The following is a 25,250-nucleotide window of genomic DNA, read 5'->3' on the forward strand; positions in this document are numbered from 1 at the left end:
CTACCCCTCCTCCCCCCACAGTGAAAACTGTGTCAAAATGTAGTTTCTGAAGTTACATCTGGATGACCCTCTGTTTATGTCAGACCACTCGAAAACAATTTGAGACATAGTGCCAGTAGCATTTTTGTACTACAACAGCTGTACATGAATTATGAAGCGCAGATACATAGCCATGCAGGAATGTCTGAACCTATATTTAGTTGTTTTTTGTGGGTTGAGAAATCAAAGTTAAGAAGAAAAAAAAAAAAAAAACACAACAACAACAACTCTTATTTCCAACCATAAAATGAAATTTGGAGAAAAAAAATAAATCAGTTTGAAGACAAAAAAGTATTGGTCAATTTATAAATGTACAAAGCTTTGTCTACATGTATGAAACACACCTACATGCAAACAGCACAATGTGACAAAGTCATGGATGGCAGGGTCTGGCTTAAATGCAAACCTTAACATCTATGAGCTACGACTACACAGGTGATGCATTCACATACGTTCCACCACTTTACAACATGCAGTGAATAAATGGACAGATAAGTGAGCCGTGTTTGAGGTAAGTACATGAAAAATAGACACTAGCCGATTTTCTACTTACATTGTTGTAATACAACACATTATCTCCTGGAAGCTGTCACTGGACACATAACAACAAGTTTAAGGATTGTACAACTGTCTGCATGAGTAAAGGGATTAAAGTGTATTGAATGAAGTGGAAGTACAAAAAAGATGCACCATTTTAAGTGATGTCCCCTCTGCACACTGTGTGAGTAGTGTATAACACAGGGATTGTGAGAAAAGGTTAGAAATGTGCAGCAAACACTATGGAAGCCATTGGAATGTTCTTGCAGAGTGCAATGGTTTCCATGGTAATTTTACTACTTTAATGAATGGACATATAAATAACATTTTATATAGTAACCAGACAAACTCCAGTGTTTAGTGTAACTACCGGTATGATTATTTGCAATGCTTTTATAGAAGACAGCCTTGAAAAATCATAGGACAAAAAAAAACAAAAAAACAATTATTAAAATCTTAGACGATAAAATTAGCCAGCCATGTTGGTGTGATGTGTACACATCATTGGGCTTTTTCTGAAAGGAAATTAGCAAAATTTTACATATCTTCTAAACTTGCAAGCAATTTTTGAATTAAAGTATTTTTAGAGAGGTCAATATTTACCTTTATAGGTTTATCCATTTCGCCATTGCAGAGAGATCGGAGTGGTATCTTGAAAGGTCTCCAGACAGGATTCAGATTGTTCTTAATCACCTGGAAGATATAAAAATCAAGTCTACAACTCACAGTCTTCCAATTAGTGAATAGAAATCACGGCACAGTCTTTCAGTACTACAATACACAAAGATAAATATGCAGAAACAGAACGGTTCTTGCTCAAATTCAAGAATGCTTTCTGCTAAACAAGTTCCTACTGCATATCTAAATGGCACTTATTGTATTATATTTTAGGAATGAGCTGACTCTGCTGGGAATGGCACTCAGTCCCTAGAGGTAGAAACATGCAATACAGTTCATCCATTTCAACAGACAGGTCTAAAACCCCACAAACAAAATGTATACATTTTGTATACAAACCTTGGGAATTGCCGGTAATCGTACGCGTGTCTTATTTCCAAAAATAAAAACAGATAACCATCAATACTCACTTCTGTTCTGTGTACCATCTGCCACCTTCCATCCTCACCCTGCTTGTAGAATTCTAGATAAGGGTCAGACTTCCCGAAAAAATCCTGGAGATGCGAAACACAATTACTGCAAGTTTATTGATGAACCCTATTAATTAACATTCTACAAAACACCATTAAAATTAATCTACAGTATTACACGTGTGTTTTCACTGAATTTATGCTGCAGGTATTTTTCCAGATTGGCTACTTAGAACTATGTGAACCCCAAAAATGATTGGTGCACTAACCTTATTATCCAATTTTCTTGCTTCTACCTCAAATTCGACCACTCTGTTATCCTTCACTTCTTCTGCATAGATCTAAAAAAAAAAAAAAAAATAGAAAACAAAATTAGTAAAACAAAAACAAACAAACAAGGCATTAGGGAAATGCAACTGTACAGAACAATGTATTCTTCCATCTTCAAATAATCGACTATAAATAAAAATGATTTACTAGCAAGCGGTAATTGTATAAACTGGAAGAAAAGAAAAAAACAAACATTAAAAAGGAATATTATAGTCACCAGAACAGCTTTTATCACTTAATCACTGCAATTTTCTGTTTATGCAGCCCTAGACACCTCTCTCCTGGATATGACTTACACAGCATGCATGAAAATGGCATGCAATCAGATGTAACCCGCTTTAAAAGTGTGTATCTCCTCTCTGTAAATTGAACTTTAATTACATGCAGGCGGATCTTGCAGGGTCTAGCACGCTATTACCAGAGCAGGAGATAAGAAATTCTAGATTTTATTAAAGACACGGAGGCTCCTATTATGCTTCTCTTTCTTTAATTTTCCCTCAGCAGCGAAGAGAGAAATGAGTGAAAAGAGAAAAAACATATCATTAACATATATACATATTCAACATATTCCACAGTGCTACATAAGGGAACCTCCCCTTTCCAGTATATAAGGTGTAGCACTCTCTTCCTCTTCCTCTTTCTTCGCTGCTCCCTCAGACCAGCTAAGTACCTTTATTGACTATATCATACTATTGTCATTATACCTGCATTGCCTGCAGTTTTTCCTGCAGGGCTTTGTTTTCTGTTTCATTTATTCCTATATTTATTCTACCTGGCCCTTAGGGTCCGTAAATCCCTCTCACAAGAGGGTCGGAACAAACTGAGGGCGGAATGCCCCTGCCCGATCATACCCGATGCGGTAGCCAAGACCCCTGAGGTAGACCCCCAGATTATACAGTTCCTAGGCAAGACGGGTTGGAAACCCAAAAAGGGCCTGGACTACTCCATGCGCAACTGTCAGGACAAATTCCTTGACACCCTGGGCCCAGTCACCAAACTGTACGAGCTGCTAGAAACGGCTCAGTCTAGTGGGGCTCCAATAGATTTTGATGTGGCGTTCGGATGGCTCCAACGTCTAATATGCATGATAGGCAACGCCAATACGGCTATGTCAACAGAGCGCAGGAAAGCCATCCTGCTTAAGATTGAGCCCAAGCTCGCGAGCATGGCCTCCAATGAGCCCGGTGCCTCCGCAAAAGGCCTTCTATTTGGGGATTCCTTCGTAAAGGACCTAGGGTCTTACGTTAAGACCTTCACGGCTTTGGACAAGGCCCAATCCTCCATCAAGCGGGTATTTAGCCCAAAGGTTTTTGGCGGGGCCGGTAGAGGTAGGAGCCGTCTACCCGGCCGCAACCCCTGGGGTTTCTCAAGACCGGGCAGAGGCTCCTTCAGCCAACAGAGACCGACCCAGGAACGGTCCTTCACCCCGTTCTTCCCCTCACGAGGACGGGCTTGGCATACCCGCGGCAGTCGAGGAGAACCCACGGGAAAACGCCCTTATGGTGAGTACCATGTTTCCCCTTTCTTCCCATATACGGGTAGGGGGCAGACTGGCCCTATTCACTCGGGCCTGGACCCTGATCACGTCAGACAGTTGGGTGTTACAGACGATAGAGGACTACCACCTAGAATTGACTGCTCCCCCCATTCAGACCTCTCCCCCAAGGGCGATTCACATGCCGACTGCACACTTAGACCTCATCTCTACAGAGATCAGAGAATTACAGACAAAGAGGGCCATAGAGGAAGTCCCTATAGACACACCAGGTTTCGTAAGCAACCTTTTTCTAGTGCCCAAAAAGGGAGGCGGGGTCCGCCCGGTTATCAACCTACGGCCCCTGAATGCCTTCATACAATACCGGCATTTCAAGATGGAAGGCATTCATTGCCTCAGAGACCTGCTCCTGCCCGGAGACTGGATGGTCAAATTAGACTTGCAAGATGCTTACCTAACGATCCCCGTAGCCTCAATTCACAGGAACCTACTCCAGTTCTGCTGGGAAGGCAAGAAGTGGCGCTTCTCATGCCTACCCTTCGGTCTATCCTCCGCCCCATGGTGCTTCACAAAAGTACTGAAACCGGTGGTGGCCTTCCTCAGATTACACGGGGTCCGCCTTATCATATACCTGGACGACATCCTCATACTCTCCGGGACTCGATCCCTCTTACTAGAACACTTAGGGTGGGCCCTACACCTCATACAGAACCTGGGCTTCCTTGTAAACTGGAAGAAATCGGTTCTGATTCCCTCTCAGCAAATGGAATTCCTCGGATTCCGAATCGACTCAGTACTACAAGTTCTCTGCCTCCCGGCGGAGAAGATGTCCAACATCAAGAGGGAAATAAGGAAACTTATGCAACGGCCGGACATATCCCTGCGCCAACTGGCACGGGTCATCGGCCTGTTGGCAGCCTCTATCCAGGCGATTTTCCCAGGCCCGCTACACTATAGAGCCTTACAACGACTGAAAGCGGCCTGCCTACGAAGTGGCCACTCGTACGAATCCCACATTTCCCTGGACACGGAGTCGAGGGAGGAACTGAACTGGTGGCTAACCCACATGGAGGCTTGGAACGGCCGGGCGATTTTCGGGTCCACTCCAGATCTGGTGATCGAATCGGACGCCAGCTTACATGGTTGGGGCGCACGCTGCGGCAATATATCCACAGGAGGCAGATGGTCCGCGGAAGAGTCATTCTTACACATAAACTCTCTGGAACTGCTGGCGGCCTCATTCGCCATTCGCAGTCTATCACCCAAGGGCATCTCATGCTCGATTCTTCTCAAGCTGGACAATGTCTCAGCGGTGCGTTACATATACCATCTAGGGGGAACCAGGTCCCGCATCCTAGCGGTTTTGGCCAGAGACTTCTGGAATCACTGCTTACAGAACAGCGTGTCCGTTACCGCGGAACACATCCCGGGCCTGGACAACTACACCGCGGACTGGAACTCCCGCTACTTGAGGGACTCGGGAGATTGGAGACTGCTACCGAGCGTATTCCGCAGAATCTCATCCCTATGGGGACCTTTGAGCATGGACCTGTTCGCATCCAGACTCAACACACAACTACCGAGGTTCTGCAGCTGGCGACCAGACCCAGAGGCCATAGCGACAGACGCTTTCCTCCAAGATTGGTCCGAGGGCAGGGCTTACGCCTTCCCACCGTTCAACCTAATAGCTCGCTGTCTGGCGCATCTCCGACGCTTCAAGAGCTCGTTGGTCCTGATAACCCCGTGCTGGAGATCTCAACCTTGGTTCCCGCACCTACTGGAGATGGCGATAGACCACCCAAGGCTACTGCCGGACCATCCATCTCTACTGACCAACCCAGACGGGGAGAACCACTCCCTAGTGGAACAGGGCCTTCTCCGTCTCATGGCATGGCTCCTTTCCGGGGACCCTGGGAGATCACAGAGGTTTCGAGCACGACTATGCAACTCCTGGCAAACGCATGGGCACCTGGTACACGGCAAGCATATGCTGCGGCGTGGAGACAGTGGGCCAATTGGTGCTTGGGACGATCATTGGATCCGGTATCAGCCCCTGTGAAGTCGGTACTAGATTTTCTTACACACCTGTTCGAGTCAGGCAAGGCCTTCCGCACGGTCAATGTTTTCCGCTCGGCCATCTCAGCCGGACATGACCAGGTGGACGGCCTCCCACTAGGGCAAAATCCTCTAATTTGTCGCCTGCTCAAGGGAGTCCGTTTCTCACGTCCCCCCACATCCAGATATGGATCCTTCTGGGACGTCAACTGTGTGTTCAGACTCCTAGATGGCTGGCCCACAAACGTGGATCTTTCACTTAAACAATTATCGGCAAAACTACTTATGCTGCTCTGCCTACTATCCTGTAAACGGGTATCAGATGTGAGAGCCTTGGACTGGCGAGCCCGTACATTCACCCCAGAGGGGGTGTCGTTCGATATCTCACGAAGAACGAAGTCGGCCACCAAACAAGTTTGCTATCCACGAATACCGTGCTTGCCTAACTTATGCCCAATAGCATGCCTAAAAGAGTACGAGTCTCGCACCTCTACTCTGCGCCCGTCCAATGACGGCCCTCTGTTCATCTCCCTGAAGAAACCTCATCTACCTGTATCCACACCGACGCTGGCACGATGGATCAAATGGCTGCTAGCTACGGCCGGGATCGATGTCTCAGTTTTCTCATCACACTCTGTTAGAGGCGCCATGGCCTCAAAAGCATCAGCAGCCGGATGCCGCTTGGAAGACATTCTGAAGGCTGCAGATTGGTCTACGGAATCCACCTTCAGGAATTTTTACTTTAGACCGATACAACATTTTTCAGATAAAGTTATAGCTCAGCTTTAAAAAAGCATAATAGGAGCCTCCGTGTCTTTAATAAAATTCCTAGATTTTACTAGTAGCATGACGTAAAGTCATGATTTTATTAATGACACGGAGGCGAGTATTATTCCCTCCCTCCCTGGGTTGGAAGTAGTGGTATGTTTTCTTTTACGACCTGTTACTCTAGACTGTCTCACGACTTACACTCATACCTTTAGGACGGGTCTTTCTGGCTCAAGTTTATTACGTTATGCTTAACTATTTGACGTTGTTTTCCGGTGGACGCTGTGACGCCTTTTCTTTCAGGCATAGTTGACATTAGCTTAATTTGATCATACCGTTGCATATCTAATTTTATGTCTATTTGATATGACATTCATTTTCCTTTTCAGAAGTAAAGGTTACTAGAAATAATAGAATATGTTTCACCCAGTTGTCAGTTGAGATTTTACCATATTTCTCCTCTCCTTTACAGCATGATTCCACAAACCAATGGAACTAACAGGAGCTTCAAGGTTGACTCCGCATTCCCTAGGAAGATATGTTCAACTTCCCAAGATTACAGTTCAAGTTCAAGTTCTGGTTCGGTTTACTGGTCTTCGGATCGCTACGGAAAGAGGAAGAGGAAGAGAGTGCTACACCTTATATACTGGAAAGGGGAGGTTCCCTTATGTAGCACTGTGGAATATGTTGAATATGTATATATGTTAATGATATGTTTTTTCTCTTTTCACTCATTTCTCTCTTCGCTGCTGAGGGAAAATTAAAGAAAGAGAAGCATAATACTCGCCTCCGTGTCATTAATAAAATCATGACTTTACGTCATGCTACTAGTAAAATCTAGGAATTAAACAGAATTTGCAATAAAGGAAGTGTAAACATTAGATCTTTACAGGAAGTGTTTAGGAAGGCAGTGCAAGTCACATGCAGGGAGGTGTGACTAGGAAATGGAATGCATAAACAAAATGATTTACAGCTAAATGGCAGAGGATTGAGCAGGGAGACTGCAGGGGCATGATATATACACCAAAACAGTTTCATTAAGCTAAAGCTGTTTTGGCTACTATATAGTGTCCCTTTAAAGGACCATTATAGTGCCAGGAAAACAAACTTGTTTTCCTGGCACTATAGTGTTAATAGGTCCCCCACACCCTTTAGGGCCCCCCCTCCTGCTGGGCTCTAGGGGGAGGAAGGGGTTAAACACTTACCTTTCTCCAGCGCCGGGCTCCTTTGGCACTGAGGACTCTCCTCCCTCTTCCGACGAATGCGCGGCAAAAGCCATGCGCGCATTCAATCAGTCCATGGGAAAGCATTTCTCAATGAGACAGCCACTAGAGGCTGGATTAACCCTATTGTAAACATAGCAGTTTCTCTGAAACTGCTATGTTTACAGCTGCAGGGTTAACACTAGATAGACCTGGCACCCAGACCACTTCATTGAGCTGAAGTGGTCTGGGTGCCTACTGTGGTCCTTTAAGAACATCAACAACATCAACCAACTGCCCATTTTATCTCTACACTCCCATGAATATAAATATGTGGGTGATCCTGCACATAACTAATGTACATGAAGCACAAGGAAACAAACCTCTCAAATGTCTCCCATTAGGAGGGACAAACCCATCTTTAGGTACCCAGATTATATTATCACTGTTCTATTCTGTGTTCTCTTTTCTCAAACTCTCAGCACTTTTGGAGAGTAGACAGATAACCGTTCTATAGCAATAAGGTCTACAGTAACGTGTCCAAACTATATTAAAAAGTGTTTAGAAGTTAGTTTAAGTAGACATACTTTGATTTAGTCATTTAGAACAAGACTGAAAAAGTTACAGAATTTCCAGGGCAAAGCTGGAAAGCGGCCAAGAAAACAGAACACGTGCTCCTTGGGAAAATACTTCTCTTATTATGTCGCCTACTAAAACAAATAATTATTTCCCACACAGCAAATTCTTCTTATTGACTGAACAAACACAGTGAGCTATGGTGGATGCCTTTATCTGTGCGGACAATACAGGGAAGTATTTGATAAAAAAAAAAAAAGTATCCATACTGATGTTAATACCAGTATATTGCATAAACATAACCGTCAAGAACTTTTTATGTAGTTCACAACCGTCTGTGCTTGAACACAAAGACCTTAATTAACCCTGACCTCAGGGGAGGCCAAAGTTGGCAAATCCTTAGCAGTTGTGGACTGGACTCCCATGAAGCTTTGCCGTATTAAAGGGCAAAAAAAAAAAAAAAAGTTTGCTCTTTCAAAAGAGCATAAAATTCCATCTACACATTGTGCTAGCAGTTTTGCTAGCCTGTGTATAGATTGGGAGAAAACCTATAAAAAAAAAAAAAAAAAAAAATTATATTATAATCCAACAGGAGGTCTATGCTATGCTATGAAAACCTCCTAGTCCTCTCTGCTAGCACCAGCTAGGGGGTATGGGAATGTAGTGACATCACTCCATTTAGACACAAAGAAGCCAGACAGTCCGTATCTTTGAGGAGGTTTGCCCTGGGAAGTGTCCTCAAGCAGGGCAAATCAGTGTCAGAGGAGCAAGGGTTGAACCTCACTGAAGTGAAAAGCAGGCGCCTACCTACGTATGTATGTGTTTAGTTCCTGTTTTCTAGTCTCCTGAACACTCCGTATTGACCCCGGCTTCTGACTTCGGCTACACTTCATTTATCCTGATCTCTGGCATCCTTTGACTTCCGCTATCCCTTGACTATCCTGCTGTTTGTGACCTTGTCGGTACTGCTTTGTAACACCTTTCCTGCAAAGCCCCCATGCACAGATTCACAGTCCAGGTGGCTTCTTACCTGATGACCTTAAATGTGTCTATCTGCAAGGATGAGCAAACATATCTACGCTACAGACTCCCACCTCAGGTAAGAACCCTGACACAGACCTGTTGGGAAGACCTATTCTGCCTTGGAGAAGCCTCCTCCCCACTCCTTGCCCAGTGTCTGACTGGAACAAATGCTCCAGGACTCTGATCTCAGCATGGCCCTGGCCTTAGACTGAACACAGCAATCACCTGGAGGGGGAAGGAGTAGCAAGGAGAATGGGCTGGATGGGGCAACAATGGTTAACTCAAATGACAGGAACACATACACAGGAATACATATACACAGAGCTACACCTACACACACACACACACACACACACACACACACACTTTAGGCGTGTAAATATATACACATTTACATTTTTATAAAAAAATAAATAAAAAAATAAAAAAAAGGGTTTAGGGGATGCTTAATGTTGTAGCTACAGCAGGCACTTGTGATGTAAAGATAGACCTGTCTACAGGTCTATATTTAGGACACCCTTTGATTTAACCAAGTGGCAATGGCATACATGGGGATGTCTACAAGTCACAAAGATCAGTTTAATTGATTTCTTTTACAAAACCTAATGTCTATCAGTTTTTAAATAAATAATTACAAATAAAATTTCTACATTATGGTGCATACACAAAATTGTAAACAAGGCGATTGCTCTGCTGGTCCCCACCCAAAATTAACTCACCACGGCTTCTCCTCTTTGTGAAACCCAACTACTAAACTTACACTGATCAACCACAACATTAAAACCACCTGCCTAATATCGCATAGATCCCACCTCGTGCAGCCAAAACAGTTCTGTTGCGTCACGTCATGGACTCCAAAAGACATCTAAACATATCTTGTATCTGGCACCAAATTATTAACATTAGATTCTTTAAGTCGTGCAAGTTGCAAGGTGAGGCCTCCATGGATTGGTTTTGTTGTTCCAGCACATCCGACATGCTCAATTGTATAAATCTGGAGAATTAGGAGGCCAAGGCAACACCTTGAACTCTTTGTCATGTTCCTCAAACCAGTCCTGAACAGTTGTCGCAGTGTGGCAGGGTGCAAAGAGGCCATTGCCTTCAGGGAACACCATTTCACTGATGGGGTGTATGTGGGTAGGTGGCACATGTCAAAGTAACATCCATGTGAATGCCATGATCAGCCTGCCTTCTTCCCATAGTGCATCCTGCAGTTATCTTTTCCCCGGGTAAACAAAGCACACGTACCTGGCCATCCACCTAAATTAAAAGAAAACATGACTCATCAGACCAGACAACCTTCTTCCTTCTGATCTATGGTCCAGTTCTGACACTCATGTCCCCACTGAAGGCACTTTAGACAGTGGGGTCATTATGGGCACTCTGCTGTGTCTGCGGCAACATGGCCCCACATGCAGAAGACTGCGCTGCAGGCTGTGTTTTGGCACCTTTCTATCATAGCCAGTATTAAGTTAGTTTTTCAGCAATCTGAGCAACAGTATCTCTTCTGTATAATAGTACCAGACGGGCCAGCCTTTGCTCCCAATCAATGAGCCTTGAGTACCCATGACCCTGTTGCCAGTTCACTGGATGTACTTTACTGCACCACTTTTGGTAGGTACTAACCTTGCATACAGGGACCCAATCTTCAAGCCATCACAACTCAGATCTTCACTCTCACTAGGTCAGCTCAGATCCTTTCACTTGCCTGTTTGCAGCTTCCAACACACGAAATTCCAGAACTGACAGTTCACTTGCTGCCTAATATATCCCGCCTTTTGACGGGTTCCATTCTAATTATATAATCAATGTTTTTCACATCACCGGTCAGTGGTTTTAATGTTGTGGCTGATCAGTGTATATCATGTTATCTATGTTAGCAATGAATACCTGTTGCAAAACTCCAAAGTTCCTTTTCATGGTTCAAATCACATCACTACTTTTAAAGGACAAAAGTGACCATTTTTGCAGAGATCCATAGAGTAGCTCTTCAAACTCTTCTAAATCCATGGTCACTGCTCTTGTAATACAGGTTCATTTATTTTTATAAAACAGAATTTCTGTTCTGTTTAATCTAATCACAACCACTCACTAATCAATTACATACAGATTCCATCAAAAGGCCATGAGCAGTCAACACTACCCATTCTGGCAATATAATTAACTAATCTGTTCAATTCACAACCAGTATTTGAACTTGAACTGCTAATGTAAATCCACGGATGTTTATCTGCCATAAGAGAGAGTCTTGTAGAACTGGGTAAGCAGCTCGTCCCGGCTTTGTAATCATTTAGATAGATGCATAGAATTACAAAGCATTTTTCTGTTGTCTACCAATTGTGTAATGACGATTGATCACTGGCCAGAAGCAAATTGAAGTATACAAGTAAATAAATCACATATCTCCAGTTACAGTTCATGAACTTTAACCATTTGCTTCTTCTGGCATCAAAATACATTGATGCATTTACGAATAAGCTTTCTTTAAATGTTGCCAAAGCCATTAAAAGAAAAAAAAAAAAAAAAGAAAAAGGATAAAATAAATAAAAAATTCCCAGCGGCAATATCACCTTCAGGGTCTTTGCAAATGTTGCCAGTTTCACTGCAAGGAAAATGAAGAATATTTGCTGTTGTATAAATAACTCACCGTGATGGATCCTTTACCTGCAGGCTTGCCATTTTTGAGAAGAAGAGGCCTTGTCAGTTTCTTACTGGATACGATCTTGGGTCGGAAAAAAAAAATTAAATACTATTATTCTTGTTTATAAATTGCATATTCAGTATTTTTTTACTAGTAGCTTTTTACTCAGATTAAGATTCAAATTGGAATACAGAAGTTTGCAAGACTTTTTAAGCTATTCCAAAATACATACGTACATGTCAAATGTACACACACACACACACACACACTTTCTCTCAAATTATTTGTTTAATTTTTAAAATATTTTACCAGGATGGATACATTGAGAGTTCTCTTGTTTTCAAGTATGTCCTTAAAACGGTGGACTATGCTATACACAGCATAGTCCACCTTTTCTTTTCCCTCTTTACTAATATTTGGGTCATTATCTTGACCTTATTGCATTTAAAATTAAAAGGAACACTCCAAAGTTTTTAAAAAATTATTTTATAATTTAGTAGTTCTACCCCCAGTGAAAATGTGCATACATTTGAGTATGCATTTTTATTGAGGGTATATCTATAAACCATCTTGGAAAATCTGCAGATCTCAACAAAGTCGTTTTGAGTGCTAGAGTCCACGGTTATCATCTCATCTCATGTTAAACAATTTTCCTGCAGTTTAACATTTGAGCTACATCTCAGACTGAATTTGCTGACATGCTTAGCAGAAAATGGAGGTATTGGGTGCAAGTGATTGGATGAGAGCATCTGCAGAGAGCTTGAGCCGATGCCCTCAGCCAACCACCGGCCCCGAAAGCTTCTCAATGACCAATGGAGTTGCTTTGAAGGAACTTCAAAATTAACTCTACAAGCACCATAACCACTACCAGCCACTTTAGTAGTTATGTCAGCAGTGCCCTGGCACCCTACTGTTTTATAATGGATAACACCAGAAAACAAATGACATATTACTATAAATATATATTTTTTTCTATAAAGCATTTATATTTGTTTTGCTTGACACAAAGTTTTTTTACTCACTTGACCAAGTGTGCATTCAAATGCTCCCAAAAAATCATCATCGCTCAAATCGACAGTTTTGTTATCAATATCATAAACGCCAAACTTCAGCTTTTGTACTATCTCAAAGTAATAATCAATAAGGAAAGTCTTGCAGAATTTTGGATTCAAGCAATTTGAAATTCTTTCGGTTCGTCCAACCTGCAGGAAACAGAACATAGTTAATAAACCTTAAAAAAAATACACAAAACACCACCACCACTTTGCTAGTTAGAGAATGGACTAACTAAATAAGTCTGAAAATATAGCTCTTAAAGACACAGAAACAAACAAAAAACCACATACAAACACCACAAAAAGCCCATAAGCAATTTAGTAGATATACGTAAAGAATACACCCCATCCACATTCTTTCCCAGCTTGTTCTGTGGCTGTCCAAGCACAGATTTCTCAATGAGTTATATTATAAAAGTCGGTGCATGGCAAGTGCTCTGGACAACTGCCGGTCTTCAAAATACACAACAAATGGTAGACATATCAAGGCGGGAAATGAAACACATGCAAAAGTATTGGTCTGAAGACGCGATTTTTGATAACAAAAAGAGAAGAGAATATAAGGCTATGCAAGACCAACAAAGTCTAGTGTGAACAATTCAAATATACCTCAAACCAATTCTGGTTGGTGGAGTTCATGTGAAGAATGCACAACGGGTCAGACTTTGAACTGACATCTCGATCCAGAAGGTTGTCACAGGAGACACTTAGCTCCACCTTAGTCACACATTGTGCTGCCATTGACAACTCTGAAATGATGAATAAAATTAGAAACTTATTAATAGAGTAAACAAGCATCTGACTGGTTTGAGACAAATAGTCTATATACTTGAAGTAAAAAATGGAATGGCCACAAATTTAAGGAGTGAACAAGCATAAAATGAAAAAAAGCTCATGAAAAAGTACCAAACCTTGCCAATGTGATGCTGTGCATGAGGCCTTAGGTTGGCAAGAAAGGTTGGGGGGAGACAAAATAAATTTCCTTTTCCTCTTTGCTGCTATGTTGGGCAGAATTAAAAGACAACATGACATTGTATTATCTGCTTCTTCGTACTGTGGCCTCTGCACTTTTTTTTTTTCCCCAGAAAAAACAAACAAAAAAAAACCAAAACTTAAAGGATATTAAGGGATAAAAATGTTGCCTTTTCACCAGTTTGGTTAAAGGGACACTGTAGGTACCCAGACCACTTCAGCTAATTGAAGTGGTCTGGGTGCTAGAGGGCTTCCGGAATTTAAACAGACTTTTGGACCGGTATCTAACGCTGGACATCTTCATGGACCTTCAGCGGCAGATTTTCCCCATAGGAAAGCATTAAATAATGCTTTCCTATGGGGAGGTCTAATGCGTGCGCGGCCAATGCTCATTAGGTCTCCTCCCCCGCCGGCTGACATCGGCCGGGGTGGCGCCTGTCTCAGCACCGAGGGACATCGGTGCTGGATTCAGGTAAGTGCCTGAAGGGGTATTATCCCCCCAGCCCTATGGAAGAGGGGGTGCGAGGAGAGGGGGGCCTATTAACCCTATAGTGCCAGGAAAACTGGTTTGTTTTCCTGGCACTGTAGTATCCCTTTAAGTTAGCAGACTTCGCTTATTTACACCAATTTGTATATTTTATGTAATATTGAGTGGGAGTAGATGGCCCCCTTTACCCAAGGTTTAATAATTAGAAATATTACTCATTTATGAATTGCAATAAAATAGAACTTGTTTAAAAATTTCATTTACAGAAAGATTTATTAAGAGATTAAGGCCTGCAGGCCAAAAACGTATGCAGTTTTGTCCATTGTGTTACATAAATTCCTGTTATGCTGCTTACTCTGTGAAGCCTATATGCTACATTTGTACAGACGGAATTAGCCGCGCACGCCCCCATTGGAGAACTCTGTTCTGAAATCAAATGCTGCTAACTGCAGCATTTGATTGCATGAGCGTGGCCTTTTGCCCAGTATGTGCTCTCAAAATTATTTAACTTAATTTTAACATGGCACAGGGGTGTGGACAGTCTGCACATTGTAAGAAGGGTCACTATAGTCCCAAAACAAAATATTTTCAGCACTATAGGTTCCCTTTAAAGATTTGTATTCCTAATACCATAGTGTCCTTTGGTCCCCTCTCCCTCGCGCCCCCTCCCCCATTACACAAAGGAAAATAAATTCTTTATTGGCTTACCCAATTCCAGGGATCATCTCCAACATGGGACCTAATGCGCATGCACAGCATGACCCACGAGCGCATTAGGCTCTCCCCATAGGAAAGCACTGAATCAATGCTTTCCTTTGGTGATTTTACGACGCCAGATGTCCAGTTTCATTTAGACTACCTAGAGTCCAGTAAACTCCCTGAAGCACTTCTAGTAGCGGTCTGGTAAACCGCCACTAGAGGCTGTCTTAGTACTGCGATGTTAACATTGCAGTTTCTCAAAAACTAATTGGGACTGAGCAGTGCACCCAGACCACTTCAACTTGCTAAATTGGTCTGAGTGCCTATAGTGTGCCTTTAAAAAAAAAAAAAAAAAATAAGAACACACAAATATGGAAAAGGGGAACATTTTCCAATGACAGCTTCCTGGCACCAAAATCACTACTATAAATTGTAGTTGTGATGCATGGATTGTCCCTTTAAATCTAAAATTATGATTAAATAATACCCATAAAATATGCATCAAAGAAATACTACAAACATTCTTTTAAAAAAAATGTGGTTACTAGGTCATACCTGAATGTATACTGAATGTGGGCCAATTTCTGAGAAAAATTGTCTGGGATCCACCCATGTATATAGTGCATCAAGCATGTCAAACTCAAAGGCTAACATGAGCAACATAAACAAGATTTAAGTTTATGTGGGCCACAAAAAAACCCAAAAAACTAAAACCTTTTTATAGAAACGTAGGTTTATTTAGAAAAGTACAGTATAAAAAAAAAAGTTGCCAGACACTGGATGTCCTCACGCTCATGGGGCTTCAAAGTAAACAAAGGAGCAAATTTATTTTAAGGAGACGTGCGTTTGCATATAACCAATGTTTCAGTCCAACTAACTTCACATAGTAAGAAATGTTTGGTAATGGGACTGAAATGCAGTCTGCACAGCTGTAAAACAACAAATGACGTTATCCTATTGATTTTGAAGTCCTATGACCGTGTTCTGCACTTTCTCAAACTTTATGATCTCAGCCAATCCAATGCTTTCCCATAGGAAAGCATTAAGAGGCTATTGTGCATGTGTAGCAAAACGCTGTGCGGCCAAGCAGCATCTCCATGGCGAGCGTTCAGCACCTCCATGCAGACCCAATCCAATACACTGCCTCCTCCCCCCATCTAATACACTGCTCCCAAACTAATACACTGCCTTCTGCGGCCCCCCTCCCTCCACTCTAATACATTGCCCCAACTCCCATTACTCTAATTGAATATGTTGCCTCCACTCTAATTTAGTACACTGCCCCCCTCTCCCAATTTAAAACACTGCCCTCCCCCCAATTTAACAGGTTACACAGAAAGGTTACCCAAGCCCCTATTCTCCTACCTTAAGATGAACTGCCCGTCCTACAGTTCCAGCTCTGCTCAAGCAGGGCAGACGCTCCTCTGGCACTGCGAGCAGGAGGGAAAGGGGAGTGTCTGGCCTGCTCTGCAGACAGACACACTGTAGCGTCACCGCTGCTGGATGTGACTTCACACGCTGTATGCACATATCCAATGGCCAGCGTGGACTAATGCTTAGCGTTCCTGCGGACGCAATCGCCTGTGGCAGGGCAGACTAAAAAAAACTTTCCTGTCTTGCAGCAGGTCGCAGCCACAGCACAAAGTGGCCCCAGGGCAGGTGGGCCGCAAAGATACTGATTGTAGGCCACAGGCGGCCCGCAAGTTTGACATGCTTGTAGTACATATAAAACAAGGATCCAAGTTATAGTAAAGCTTTTCCTTGTTTACACGCAACTAAACAATCACATAAATAAGTCATTTTATGTTCAATGATTTCCAAAAAGAAAAAAGGGAGAAAATAAAAATAAAATAGAGAGACCAAATAGTGAAAGGAATAATGCATTACATTACACCAACAAGCCTTCTGTTCAAAAGCAAACAAACAATTAGCCAACGGAATAACAGCACAACATGCTGGGGTCACACAAGGTAAAGGCAGAATAGACTGGTTGTATCAACCAGAAAGGGGAAGAGAAGAACTCTGTAATATAAAATAAACAAAGGGACTGCTCTATTATTGTTTAGCAACCCTTTCAGTGCCAGAGTTGCATCTATCACACTGAAATACATAGACAGATCTCTGAAACCCATATGGGGTTTATTTATCAGTGTGTCCAGTTCTAAAATGTGGTGGAAAGTATAAAATCGGGAATGTGCCTCCTTGTATCACTGGTTGCCATGGGAATTGCCACAATTTTAGTAGTACCTTACATGTTTTGGACAAAATACTTTGATAAATAACCCCCCAGAGATTTACTAAATGTGCCTGGTAACTGGCTGGAGGTCCTGGGTTTGTAAGTCTTTGTTTTAACTACATATCAGGCAACGGTCAGGACAGACAACTCAGGATAACTGGAAATCAGTAGCTAATGGTTCTGGATAGGCAACTGATTTGTGGTCAAACTAAAATTCAAGATTAGTTAGGATAACTAGTAGTGGAACTCAGTGAAACCAAGTGTTAAAAAGGAAGGCTAACAATTATGCAAAGTAGAGCGTCATTCTAGCAACTTCGGAAATCAGGCCTGAGTTGGTTAGTGCCAACAAGGAAAATGGCAGCAGAAGACAAAGTGTGAGAGTGACCATGACCGGGGTCTCTAAACCGCTAGATTTCAGATGTGGAACAAAATATTTCACTGCCCAGATGCAGCATCTGCTGTATGCATAGTATGGCTTGTATGGCAGCAGCCTGTATACAAGGCAATATATGAACAAACTGCTATATATTACTAAGTATAAACTAATGTTATGTATCTTAGTGATTCATTAAGTATATTACTATGTAAACTAGCGTGCCCTGAATTCTCTTTCCGCTGTATGAAACACTTCTGGGTTATTTACTAAAAACACGGAATTGCTAAGCTTAGCTTGACTATTTCAACCGGATATTCAGTTTTCAATTCAGTATTTAGTGAACAAACCCGTTCAGCTTCAATTGTGATCATCAATGAATGAAACACTGACAGTCCCTTTATAAAAAAAAAAAAAACGCAGTCTTTTATGGTGACTGTGAGGATTACAGAATTCTCAGCAAATGCTGATTCAGCATTCTTTTGCAGGGTGCGCCGGATCTAAATCAATCAGACAGCTTTTAACACTGTCTTCTCTCATAAAGAAATTCCATTGTTCTCTGAACATCCCTGTGCAGCTCTGTAACAAGGGGTTAATTCTGCACAAAAAAAAAAAATAGACTGAAAAATTTAATCTCAATGTAACAAATTTTGAAAAACGTTACAACCTTCCTAGTGTCATAGCTTGGCTGTTTTTTTTTTTTTGGCCGTTATGTTTTCAATTAAGCACATGTTTTCTTTTATTGCAGTACAACATTGTTTCTCAACCTTTTACAGAGAAATACCCTGCAGCTCTGAATAAAATTTCCAGCCTTGAGAAAGTAATTTCTATTGATTTACATTCCAAATTAAACTCTGATATTTAACTTAATCCCTCATTAGAGAACAAGCCGGATTTAAGGTAGTAAAGAATATTTTTAAAATAAAAAACATTGTGAAAATAGTGTATGAACTATAAACCACTTAAGGATCACATGACTGTATATGCAGTCATGCAGTGTAGGGCATTAATGGCCAGTGACGGCATAGGCAGCCATGCAGTAAAAGTCTTAAGTCCCTGCTGGTAAAAGGATCTTTCAAGCTTCCATTGCCTGGGGTCCCCTTTTTTCAGCTGGGGCCGCAGTTAGTGGTCCCAGACTGGCATTTAACGGGAGCGCGGCCTATAGCCCTTTAAATACAGCAGCTGAGCATTCTCACTCAGCCACTGTATTTCTTTCACTGCCCCAGGATAAAAAAGGGGATCCGAAAGGTACTTGAGTCGTTCCTTTACCTGGGGTCTAGTGTGGGGCTTGTTTAATCTGCGTGTTCTTCAAGCACTTTTGGCGTATAGACCTTTTCCCTGCAGTCTCACTGCCATTTAGGAGTTAAATCACTTTGTTTATGCATCCTTAGTCACACCTCCTAGCATGTGACTTGCACGGTCTTCCTAAACACTTCCTGAAAAAAATAACCTAAATATTTTTAGGTTCTTGTATTGCACAGTCGGTTTAATTTAGAATTTCTTATCTCTTGCACTGGTAATAGCCTCCTCGACCCTAGAGCAAGCATGGCAAACTCGCAGCCCACGTGCCGCATGCGGCCCACAATGGATAACTTTGCCGCCCAGCGAGCCGCAGGTACATACTTAGTGTTAAGGCAGAGTAGGCAGCTGCTCTCACCACATTGCAGGCGCCTACTCTGCTAAAACTTACACAGCCGAGGGGAGAGGAAGGAGGAAGCTGGCTGCAGCTTGGGAGCGCAGTCTGTTCTTCCTGCTCGCGCACGCCCTCTGTGGTGATGCCAGGTGCCGGAGTATGAAGTCATTCCGGCCGGACATCACTAAACTGCGCGCGAGCAGTGAGGAGCAGGAAGGGAGACCCCAGGGAGAAGTCCCACAAAAATAAACCTACATTTCTACGAAAAAAAAAAATATATGTTTTTATTTTTTTGTGGCCCACAAACTTGAACCTTGTTTATTTGGCCCGTGCCAGCCTTTGAGTTTGACATGCTTGCCCTACAGGAACCATCTATGTGTTATGAAAGAGCAGAAGATAAAAACTTTTAAAGCAAGTTAACATTTGATTGAAAATTAAACATTTTTTTCCTTGAGGCTGTGGGAGTGACAGCCAGGGAAGGTGCAGTTAGGGCTCCCCTGGTGATTTAACTCCTATATGGCAGAGAAATTAACCGAAAGACTGCAGGGGCATGATATCACTTGCAAAAACATAACATACAGGGATATAATTTCTAATTAGTGGGGTAATAGCTTCTTGATCCAAGGAGACATCTCACTGCTATTTTGGGTTTAAGAAGGATTTTTTTTCCTACTTTGTTGCAAAATTGAAAGCGCTTCAGACTGTGTTTTTTGCCTTCTTTTGGATCAACAGCAAAGGAAGGCTGAACTTGATGGATACAAGTCTCTTTTCAGCTATGTGACTATGATATATACACCAAAACTGCTTTCATTGAGCTAAAGTTGTTTTGATGCCTATAACATCCCTTTACTTGGTTTATTTACTAAAGTGAGAATTCAAGGTGAATTTCAAATTTAAGGCAAGAGTAGTCAAAATGAAATCAAAACTATTTTAACCTTAAATTTAAAAAATACACTTAGAAATGACTCTGCATGTGTATGAAGTTTGAATTCCGTGCAGATAATATACCGTATGTATAATGTAAAGACATCAAACAAGGAAGGGTTGAAAAACCAACATTTGATATATATGTATTCAAACAAAGTTAAAAATTAACTACTTCACAATTTATTATTTCATGAAAGGCAGAATTATCACGAAAGAAAGTATTTGAATTCTCTGTACCTTACTGTATTACGCCTGCATGGACATGTCGAGCATCTTTCCCCTTATAGCTAGCTCATGTGGAACTCCCTTCCCTCCTCCTTAAGACTTTCACCCAGTTTCCACTCATTAAAAAAATTATTGAAAACTCACTTCAAGAAAGCATATCAATTAAACTGTTAGCAGGTTTTTATCCCCCAACCCCCATGACTCTCCTGCAACTGTCAAAAATTACCTACTAAGCCCTCAGTGAATACTTTTCTAACAACTTACCGTATATACTCGAGTATAAGTTCACCCGAATATAAGCCGAGGCCCCTAATTTTACCCCAAAAAACTGGGAAAACTTATTGACTTGAGTATAAGCCTAGGGTGGGAAATGCAGCAGCTACTGGTAAATTTCTAAATAAAATTAGATCCCCCCAAAATTATATTAATTGAATATTTATTTACAGTATATATATATATATATATATATATATATATATATTGAATACAGAGTGTGTGTGTGTGTTTGTGTAGTGTGTGTACATAATAAATGCAGAGTGTGTGTGTGTACATAATAAATGCAGTGTGTGTGTCTTTGTGTAGTGTGTGTATATATAATGAATGCAGAGTGTGTTTGTATGAATGCAGTGTGTGTATATATAATGCAGAGTGAGTGTGTGTGTATATATATAATGAATGCAGTGTTTATATATAATGCAGAGTGTGTGTGTGTGTGTGTGTGTGTATATATATATATATATATATTTATAAATAAATAAAATGCAGTGTGTGTATAATGCAGTGTGTGTGTGTAACCTTGGGGGGGGGGGCATTTTTATTATTATTATTTTGAGATTACATTTTTTTTTAATATATATATTATTATAAATTAATTTTATTATAATATTTTAGTTTTTTTGTCCCCCCCCCTCCCTGCTTGATGCATGGCCAGGGAGGGGGGGGCTATGTTATTCCCTGGTGGTCCAGTGCATGGGCTGTGCAGGAGGGGGGCTGTTACTTACCTTCACAGCAGCTCCGTTCAGCTCCCTTCTCCTCCGTGCCGGTCAGCTCCCAATGTAAATCTCCCGGTCTGCGTGCCGCGTGGAGCGTTGCCACGGTAACTGCGGCTCTCGCAAGACTTGCAGTGGAGCTGACCGGCACGGAGGAGAAGGGAGCTGAACGGAGCTGCTGTAAAGGTAAGTAACAGCTTGCTCCCAGCCCCCAACAGGACCGCCGGGCTTGTAATGAGCCCGGCCGTCCTGGTCTGTATTATGGCAATGTAAGTTGCCATAATACAGACACTGACTCGAGTATAAGACGAGTGGGGTTTTTTCAGCACAAAAAATGTGCCGAAAAACTCGTCTTATACTAGAGTATATACGGTACTTCGTACCCCTACTTATACCCTTTGTGTCACTATACCCCACTCCCTCTAGAATGTAAGCTCATTGAGCAGGGCCCTCCACCTCCTCTGTTCCTGTATGTCCAGTTGTCTGGTTACAATTACATGTCTGTTAGTCCACCCATTGTACAGCGCTATGGAATCTGATGGCACTATATAAATAATAATAATAATATTAATAAGCTATTAAGTTTAAAGTCTGATTGTTATTGGTAAAATAATCTGTTCTTTGAAAATCCAATCCCAAAAGCCAATGATCCACTAAAGTAATAACAGTAAGTTTGTATAGGGCCAGCAACGTGAAATAAGCAGTATGTTTTGCTGGCAAAGGATTGTAGGAACTAGTTTATGATTAAACCAAAGTAAAACATTTTGTCCATAATAATGGATGAAGGGACACTCCAGGCACCCAGACCACATCTGCCCATTGGAGTGGTGTGGGTGCCAACTCCCATCACCCTTAACCCTTTTATAAAACTGCACTAATTAATTACCTTGCAGGGTTAAGTCCTCCTCTAGTGGCTGTCTACCAGACAGCCACTAGAGAGACTTCCGTGTTCATAGTACACGAAAAGTGTTTTAAACGACGCTGGACATCCTCATGCTCTTGATGAGGACCTCCAGCGTCACTGGAATGGTATAATGGGCGTTTGCGCACAGCCATTGCCACGCATGCGGTCTCCCCCGCCGCCCTTCGACAACATGGGATGGCGGGTGGGAGGGAGAGGGGCACTGCAGGATTCTGTTGCAGTCACTCAGACGGCCAGTAGAGGCGCTTCCTGGTTTATTCAGCATCTCAGTGTTTTGCATAGAGACGCTAAACGTTCCCTATAGAGATACATTAATTCAATGCATCTCTATAAGGGGATGCTGATTGGCACAGTGCGGTGTTTTGCAGCACATGCGCAATAGTCTCCCAATGCTTTCCAAGTTTGATGATTTCAGCCAGCAACGGCGTGGAAGAAAAGGGGAGTTTAAACACCTTTTTACTAATTTCTAAAGGGGGCCTGGGACAGTTAGTTTAAACGATATGTTTGTATTCTGACACTATAGCGTGCCTTTTAACTTGTAAACTATGCCAACTTACTGGATAGACAGCCTAAACCAGAGGAGCTTAGCTATATTAGGATATACCAATATCCAACAATAAGAATAGCACATTTCTGCCTTAAAGGGACATTGTTAGCATGCCAAAATTACAGACTGAGACAGAATAAATAAGTAAATTCATAAAGGTAGACAAAAATATTTTATAAATTGTTTGTCATCATTACGTATAACTTTTCTACTGATGTTTTTATTTTATCTAGTTCTAAAAAGAACCACTAAAGTCACCCAGACCACTTTATCTCGGAGTGAATTGGGTGCAGTGAGTCCTTACATTTTAACCATTCTATGTAAAACATTGCTCTTTTGTAGAACGAACAATGCTTACATGGAAGGGTCAGACACCTCTAGTAGATGTTTTTCTGACGACCACCAAAGGCTCTTCCTCGACCTGAACAAAGTAACGCTCTGTCCTGGAATCAAATGCAGCTCGTAGCAGCATAATATTGGAGGAGTGCAGCATTTGACTGAGCATACGTATCTCGGAGGAGTCTCAGAACTGGAACCTAAAAAGAATATAGAAATTACTGTTGCACGTCACCTGCATATTTTTAGTTGGACTTTGAGAATTCCCTTGGGTACAGAAATTCAGAGAAATTGTGTTTCCACAACTATCCCCAAAATTCCCAGCTTGATAGGCAAATGAGCACAGATCGGCTCTGTACTGTGGGGAGTTTAATCCTGTTCCGTCTCACCACAAAACTATTTGGCATCTAAATATTATATTGAAAGATGCACAATAGTGAAGCATGTCATAGGGAAAATTAACGCCATCTCTGAGTTCTAGAGAAGTTTATTAACCATGTGACCTTTAGTCTCCGAAACCCTCAATGCCGTCATTTTCCCATAACACATGGATCATCATTATGTATCCTGTACATAAGTTGTTGCATGTATAATCAAAATAAAGTAGTTATTGTGTTTATGTCGAAGTCCTATAAAAAGCACACCTTTGTGCTGGTGAAATACATTTTCAAAGTTGTTTTCACACATTTACATCCGTGCACTAAATTAGTGCAATGCATTATAGAATGGGCTTAAAATAAAAATACAATCCAGGACTGGTTTTAACCCAACCCAAGGAGTTCTAAACAGGAACTTTCTGGTGAATATATGACCTGAAGCTTACAATTTGAGTACCTGTGACATCACGGGATGACTGAATGAGTCTGGTCACAGACATTACCCGGTATATAAGTCTTCTATATGTCAGTTCTGAGCCCATAAGTTATCCTATTCACGATTCCTATCCTAAACACGGAACTAGTTAGACTGGTTAAAGGGACAGTATCATTAACAGGCGCAGGGTGGGTCATATTGTAGTGAAAAGGCCAAAAACACCCTTCCTATGAATATTGTATATACGTAAATAAAATGTATTTTGTTTTTTTGAATTTTGATTGGTTAATGCAAATTCTGGTTCAGGTCTGAACATTGTCGCAGCATGCAAATTACTGAATATATGAGGCAGATAATATACTAAATTGGGGTTGTTATATGAAGTACAATCATATAATTTAATCGTAAGACTGTTTGCTTTAGTGATTTGTCACTGAAAATACACAGGGACACTAATGATATATGTAGTTTGAATATTAGCACTTTTATATTGCATAATATCTTCCATAAGTTAAACAAAAACACCTTGTATTCAGACTTCATTAAGTTGCTAGGAGACCTCAGCCATGTTTCTTGCAAAACAGGTTTAAGGCTTCTCTCAGAACAAATATTAAAATACAAAAAGAGAATGAAATTCCAGAGGTTTCTGATGAAATGACATGTACCTGTAGGTCCTTTCCCCTCTCTTTAGTTTATATACAAAAAAGTGAAGCAGAGCGCAGACAAACATGGCATCAGATGCCTTTTAGCACATCAGGCCAGCATTTTTATTACCACTATTTCCGAAGAATTACACGGAATACCTTCGCTTCTGGTCCCTTTGAACTTGTCTAACATGATTTTATGCCGTAGGCATTGGGCTGGTGCCAAAAATTTACATATAATCCCCAAGAAGGGTTAGAGGGAGTGTAAATGACGTCAGTTTGGGGCAACAAAGCATTTTAAGGTACATTTCTGCTCAGAGAAAAAAAAATAAACCGGTTTCTCAGATCCACATAGTCAAAAGAGTTTGGATGTGGTCAATTTTCAATTTGAATGGTTTAAGTAATTTAGGCCCATTGTTTTGGGAGCCAATTTGGGGACGTGGGCAAAACAGCACAAGCCACATTGTATAACATCATCGGTTCATGAAGACATCAGCGGTCAACATGCTCAAGCATAGACCCATTCATATTTTGTAAGCCACAGCATTTCATGCCTCTTTTAGAGCGGTCGGTGCACATCAGAAATGCTCAAATTTACCCTTACATTGTTCATCCAAAACCTTTATTAAACCATCAAA

At 41.5% G+C, this 25,250-nt stretch overlaps 1 protein-coding gene across 1 annotated transcript in view; it reads right to left on the minus strand.

The window, feature by feature from the left end:
• Window positions 1-25,250, minus strand: part of CPNE3 (copine 3) — a 59,897-nt gene that overhangs the window by 19,915 nt on the left and 14,732 nt on the right. Inside the window, exons 2-7 of the mRNA XM_063451284.1 lie at window positions 13,419-13,558; window positions 12,777-12,956; window positions 11,761-11,835; window positions 1,934-2,005; window positions 1,665-1,748; window positions 1,180-1,269 (exon numbers count right to left, since the gene is read on the minus strand). Coding sequence (XP_063307354.1) covers window positions 1,180-1,269; window positions 1,665-1,748; window positions 1,934-2,005; window positions 11,761-11,835; window positions 12,777-12,956; window positions 13,419-13,550 — 633 coding nt within the window. The 5' untranslated portion in view covers window positions 13,551-13,558. The remainder of the gene's footprint in view (window positions 1-1,179; window positions 1,270-1,664; window positions 1,749-1,933; window positions 2,006-11,760; window positions 11,836-12,776; window positions 12,957-13,418; window positions 13,559-25,250) is intronic.

This window comes from Pelobates fuscus, chromosome 4, assembly GCF_036172605.1.
Source record: "Pelobates fuscus isolate aPelFus1 chromosome 4, aPelFus1.pri, whole genome shotgun sequence".
In the NCBI taxonomy this organism is placed as follows: Eukaryota; Metazoa; Chordata; class Amphibia; order Anura; family Pelobatidae; genus Pelobates; species Pelobates fuscus.